General features: G+C 41.8%; 1 protein-coding gene across 1 annotated transcript in view; it reads right to left on the bottom strand.

The window, feature by feature from the left end:
• The window catches only part of LOC106530259 (uncharacterized), a gene marked incomplete in the record, with an annotated part of 71,411 nt that overhangs the window by 35,960 nt on the left and 28,607 nt on the right, over positions 1 to 6,844 (bottom strand). Inside the window, 2 exon segments of the mRNA XM_014025839.1 lie at positions 352 to 428; positions 4,881 to 5,084. Of these exon segments, the coding sequence (XP_013881293.1) occupies positions 352 to 428; positions 4,881 to 5,084 (281 nt within the window).

A 6,844-nucleotide genomic window follows, 5' to 3' on the forward strand; every position in this document is an offset into this window, starting at 1 on the left:
AAAAAAAAAAAAAAATCGGGTCTTTCCCCTTCTTCAGCCCGTGACTGATTAACCACACACCTGCTGCACGCCGCGTGCCCTCTGTTATATTGTGTCTCAATTATCAACAACAATTTGGCTCGTCTTACAGGACCGACAGTTATAAATGCAYGCCTGCCCGAGTTTGTGAAAGGGGGCTATTGTATGGGCGGGATGCTATCTGTGCGTGCTTTGTGGTTATTGTGTGATAAAAGTTGATTCCTGAAGGTCAAGTGTTTGTTAACAACAAGGCACGGCACTTCTGAAGCAAGCCTGATAAATGTGGGGAGGAGGGGGGATGAGGAGGGGCTTTAAAGGGGCAGTGGCACTCACCGATTTATTTTCTCGGACTTCCCCTGCGGAGTCGCACCTTTCGGAGATGCTGCCAGCTGTGAGGGGCCTCGAATGACCTGACAAAAAAAGAAAAAAAACCACAGAGAGCAAAGTCATCAAGCTTCGAGCGAGAGGAAGCAATTGTGTGTTTGCAGTTGTGCTGCAGGCAATGAGGCTTGCGGGCCCGTTCAAGTGCTGGCCTCTGGCACGCACACACACTTCCACGCATTTGTCTTTTGTACTCAAGTGTGTGTGCTCAGATATGAGTAATGTTGTGCAGTAGTCCCAATTATGGCTCTTAATCTCTGAGCAAATAATGGCAGAAAATGGAGCGACAAAACGCCAGAGGAGCACCTGCCCTACAGGAGCGTGCCAGGTGCAAACATTGTTCTGGAGACAGAGAGGAGCTGCAAGTAAACTCAGACAGATTTAGGCTTCATGTAACCATCGAAGGTACAGATGCCTGGAAACAAAAATACCAAGGATGTCATGCATCTACGTGACGAAGTAGGAGACAGTGATTCCAAATAAAAAAGTTGAACTTTTCTGGTTTTGAAGTTGATTCAGTTCAAACAGGTTTAGAAGTGAAATTATGCTCCTTAACTGTTAATTTAAACAGCACTCCAGACTGAACAAGAGGCTATAAAAGTTCCAAATATACACCATGTTATAAATTCTTAAACAAATTGTATGTAAGTGTCATAAACTGATTTTAGATTAGAGATTAGAGAGAACTTTATTGTCATTGTACAGAGCACAATGAAATTACAGTTCAGAATACCCATTCAGAAGAAGACAGAACATAACAAACATGGGAGAACAGGTGCCCTGGGTAATGCTGCTACTGACCCTACACAGAGCAAGGATCATCTTCATGAAGACATCATGAGGAGGCACTACTCTTAACAGAAAAACTAAAAACCACACAAGGGAAGATGAGAAAAAACAAAACAAAAACATCACATTATATCAACACTGACACACTAYGGTGTTTATAAAAAAAAATCTGCATACAGCAGATTTATTAACCAGAGGAGTAAGTGAGTTTAGTGGGGCGTGTATCTGAAGTCATGAGTGTTGTATGCACTTGTGTGAATATCTGAAGAATGAGCCCGAAGAATCGAGTCCCCAAAACCTGCGCAGCCATAGTTCAGAATATGGATGTTAAGTGTTCATTCTGTGTGGCCTTCAGCTTGCTCCAGGAACCAGATCACAGACAGGTGTGAGAAGGGAGAAGGTGTGGGGCAGAGCCTCAGTCGACGTAATCCAACCAAGAAGAATTTAGTCAACAGCTCAAGGCCATTTAGGGGAGAGCAGAATCTGTAATCAGTTGTTTTGGGAACAGAAGAGTCAGGCAGACGATAATTTTCCATCTGCTTCAATATCTGCTGGTACATCTCAAGGTGGCGAATCCAATCAGACAAATAGTGTGGACAAATTCTGCCGAGCCGTACTATCAGCTTCTCCAAGATCAATTCCATCTGGCCAGCAAAGTCCAGGGACCACAGCCGGCCCGCGACCCTCAATAGAAACGCTTGCAGACCAAGTCCAGCTCGCTCAAGGCAAAAGTCGAGTGCTGATAGTATGGCCATCCATATTGGTCAGGCAGCCAGGAAATGAAAAGCCACCAACACTGTTTTATAGAACACCAGGAGACCACCAAGCCAATCTGTAGAATCCAGTGATCGGAATCCAGAAATATATCCAGAACAGCCAGAAGGCTCCAAGCAGCAAAGCAGGGAAGATAAGGAAGGGCAGGAGAGAAGGGAAAAGTATCTTACTCCTCCGAGAGCGGAACATAAATAAATAAATAAATAAAAAAATAAATAAATAAATAAATAAATAAAAGTCATGGATTCTCTGAGACCTCTGTGACAAGTAGTTCACCAGGTGAACCTAATTAAAGGAAAAACTACTGAAGAAAGATGTTTCACATTAATAAGCAGACCAACATTTTTTAAGCAAAATGGGAAGAATAAAAGATCTCTGCTGCCGAAATGTGTGAAACAGTTGAATGCCTTGAACAAGGTATGAAAACCTTCAATATTTCACGAAAACTTAAGCGTGCTCATCGTAATGCCAAGGGATTTTGTGGCATTCAGAGCACACACAGGTTTGTGAAGATAAAGGCACAACAAGGAAGGTTTCTGCCAGACAAATACGTCAGATTAAGAGAGCAGCTGCTAAAATGCCATGACAACGCAGCATTTGAAGCTGCTGATGCCTCTGGAGTCTCACAAACACCAAGGTGTAGCATCCTCCAGAGGCTTGCAGTTATGACTAAACCTTCTAATCAGCCACCCCTAACCAGTGSTCACAAGCAGAAACAGCTGAAGTGGGTCCAGAAATACACAAAGACTAAAACCATCTTTTTTTATTTTATTTTTATTTTTACAACGCATCATCTCATGTTGTAAGGAATACCTCTGCATCATTGGCTGCTATAGGCATAAAAGTTGTGGCCCCCATCCTCCCCTGACCTCAACCCTTATTGACAACTTCTGGAGCCTCAAGCAAAATATCTATGAGCCGCTCTGGTTGGCTTTTTCTGATATCCAGTGGGCCACATCTTTACCCTGGTGGAGTTGCTAAGGGGGTTGTGGAAGTTTGCCTCTCTAGTCTACATGTGTTTGTGGACTTGAAGTATCTGGGTGTCTTGTTCACGAGTGATGGTACGATGGAGCAGGAGGTGGATCGACTGATTGGGGCCTCATCCTCGGCAATGCTTCAGTCGGCCCTTGTGAAGGAAGAGCTGAGTCGAAAGCCAAAGCTCTGGATTTACTGGTCTGTCTACAATCCAGCTCTCACCTTTGGTCATGAGGCTTGGAWCATGACCAAATGAAGGACATCCTGGGCACAAGTGGCCAAAATGAGCTTCCTTCGTAGGGCGGCCGGACCTTAGAGATAGGGTTAGGAGCACCATCATCCAGGGGGAGCTCGGAGTAGAGCCGCTGCTCCTCCACATCGAAAGGAGTCAGTTGAGGTTTTTCATCTGATTAAGACGCCTCCTGGATGCCTCCCTTTAGAGGTGTTCCAGCCTCCAGGCTCATCCCACTGGTAGGAGGCCCGGGGAAGACCCAGAAAGAGCTGGAAAGTGTCGCTGGGCAGAGGGATGTCTAAGTTTTTCTCCTGGATTTTTTTGCCTCTGTGACCCGACTATGGACAAGTGTCAGAATACGGAGATGAAGATGAGCTCCTACCATACACACGGTTATCGTTGGGATTTATTTTCAATAACATTCAAATTATACTCTATGACTTGAAAATGATGTCATTTGTATCGACTTTTTAGAAAAAATATCCTTCGCATAATTGGAATGCGTAGAAACCAAAAACAGAAAAAATATGTCAAAATACAGAGAATAAACCCAAATGATTGTGTGGTCACGCACCAATACAAACTTTTAAACGTCTGCAGCCTTTATCTCCTCTCGAAAGTGTTATCAGACTATAAACAAGAGGCGACTCGCTAATTGAGTTTTCTGCACACACTCGTCCCAGTTTCTTATCCCATATTATGTGTGTTGTTGGTTTTAAGTGTCTGCAGCTATCTTAGCTGGAGTTCCCCTGTTAATGATCCACTCCAGCAGTTTGATCTTTATTAATATGGCACATCCTGATATTCCTCCAAACCTGTTCTCTGTGTGACCACACCTTCAGTTAGGAGCTCGTAGCGGCACGCCTGGGAGCAGATGAGGGTCTGTATCGCAGCTCGTTAAAAAAAAAAAAAAAGATGCTCGATGTCGTAAAAGCTCGACTTGCTCTCAAGGCCGGCTGCAGAGAAAACACGGTGTCGTGTTTAAGTGTGTTTTCTGCGCTAACATTTCTGCTTACACACGTGGACACACCTGTCTGCTTCCAGTTATTTCAGCGGCGGTTCCTGCTTATCAAACGATCTCTTTCAAACGGTCAGAAAGTTTTGTCAGAGCAACTGAGATTGGACTAAATAAACACATTTTATCAGTTAGAACAACCTAAAATTCTCTTTTGGCTCAGTTTACATTTGACAATAACTGCTTATATTGAGTGTTTTTGGATGTTTTTGTAGGATTATACTTAATTTTTGAAGATAATGATCAAGAACAAGAATCGTTTATTGTCATTCATACACAACATCAAGATGCAATGTAGAATGAAATTTGCAGTTTAGAACATCCGTCCGGAGAAACACACATACAAACATGGGGGAACGAATGTCCAGGGTCTTTCGCAACGTAGTGCGCTACCTTTGCAGTTTAGAATACACACACATAGGAAGGATGAGTTAAAAAAAGAGCTTTGATCCTGTGTTTTATTCAGAAAAAAAAAAAACGCACGAGCATACACTCCAAAAAAACTACTCTGCGAAAGAAAGAGCAGCTAAGGATGGGAGGGGGGTGGGGGAACAAAACATATGGTAAGGGAAGGGGTATAATGATTCTACTATATTAGCAACCAACAAATATGTTTGTCTTTCAAACCCCAATTTATCAGCCTTTTAGACAATTTTACCTTGTTTTTTTTGTCTGCGTTTTCTTTCAGAGCCGTACCTGGTAATGTAAACTCCAGATCATCATACTGCATCGTCAGATCCGACCATTCTTGGAGCGGCGAGAATGCCTCCTTTCGATTAGGCAGATTGAACATAGAGTCAGCCTCCGGCCGGTCCAGGAGGAGCAGCTGGACTCGAGATAAAGAGCCCAGATTTCCAGAGTCACAGCCTATCGTCAGTGCTGCGAGGCCAGGGGACAGCTCTACGTGAAGACAAATTAAAAATGTGTTAGAAGTGCACAATTCTGAGAATAAAACTGGATGGGAGAAACAGAAGAGAAGCGAAAGACTTAAAAAATTATTTCAAATAAGTTTAGACATTAAAGTGTCTGTGACGTGCACACTTTAAGTACAAAAAATCAAAGAAAACATCTTTGTATTAAAAAAAACTTGGCATAACACATGGTTTTACCCATTTTGTTGCATAACTGGCATTTTTCATTTGAACTTGGCTCAAAGTGAAACAGGAAGTGACATCAAAGGGGAACTCTAAGAAAGGGAACTCTCTGGTTTTTGTTGAAATAAAATTTGAACTCTGACTCTTTTTCATTTCTCTCTGATAGTGACTTAAAATAATGTAAATAAACATAAAATTCTTCTCTACAGGATGCTGTTCAACTTTTTAACAAAGCTTTGTTTACATGCAGGCCTTTGACATCACTTGCTGTTACTTCACGTGCAAAAATCTCAACAACTTGATTTTATTATTATTTTTATCAAGAGACAGAGGGCAATTTCAAGACATTTAGATGCAAAGTCAAATTTATTTTTGACATTTTCCTAACAACTGAAGGTAACAGTTACTTATAGAATTGAACTATGCACCTGGAAAATACACACTGAGCTCAAATTGACGAGGTAGTAGCAGAGAGTCAGTCACAACTTACACTCTGAGGGCTGCCTGATTGATTGAGATCTTTGCTGTGCTTGTTAGCTAAATATTTAATGTACAACTAGACACATTTGAACAAATTTATAGAAAGTAATCATCAGGCATGCATTGACACTAATCAGCTTTTTACTGAGAGAATCTTCAGCTTATTTTAGAATATTTTCTGTATTTTAATGATTATTTAATGTGAATGTTCTCACACCTGATCAGTTTGGATATTTAATCTGTTGCTTCAGAATCAGTTGGACTGAATGTCTTTCTTTTATGAACAGAGAAAATTATGTCAACCTAAAACCTAATCTGGAGTCGTGTACACTCAAAAAACAGATGGTTGGATTTACTTAACCAGGTTATGTCAACAGCTTCCACTTAACTGAGTTGAGTAAATGTAAGGAAAATTTTGCATTTACTTTAAAAGAAAATGCACTACAAATACTGGCTGAAGGGGTCTTAGGCTTTAAAACATACCATTGTTTGTCAGCTGCATAAAAAAGACACTATGTTGGGTTTTTTCAGTCTGCCTGATGATGATGCTGGACTGAAAAAAAGGAAAAYTCTTGCTAAGATTTTACATTAATCCATCCAATATTTGCTGAGTTTCTTTTATATAAAACCACTAAACGCTTTTAAACGTTGCTCAGTGAATTTAATCGAGGTCACCTACTGCGGTCAAAAGGAGACCTCCCTCAGCTTTATATTGAGTGAATGCTCAACATCTGTAGAACCTTGAAAACAAAACACATAACTGACTATATTACTCAACAGATTTTGAATTTAGATTAAATAACCACAATCTTTCACGGCAGAGGGCCCACCCCTCCTCAATCRTCCCTCACACACTCAAACGCACGCACACACACACACACTGCAGAGGCTCCAAAGTTCTCATCGTCACACCCAATTAAAAGAGGATCAGTGACACCATGGCTCCTTGCCCATGCAAATCCCCGGCCCACGCTCGCTGGGTGTGGAGCCGCCTTTCCAATCTGAGGGGATTTCACAGAACATGCTCTGCTGCAAGCTCCCCTGCTACACACACACACACACACACACACACACACACACACACAC

This window comes from Austrofundulus limnaeus, unplaced genomic scaffold, assembly GCF_001266775.1.
Source record: "Austrofundulus limnaeus strain Quisiro unplaced genomic scaffold, Austrofundulus_limnaeus-1.0 Scaffold504, whole genome shotgun sequence".
Lineage (NCBI taxonomy): Eukaryota > Metazoa > Chordata > Actinopteri > Cyprinodontiformes > Rivulidae > Austrofundulus > Austrofundulus limnaeus.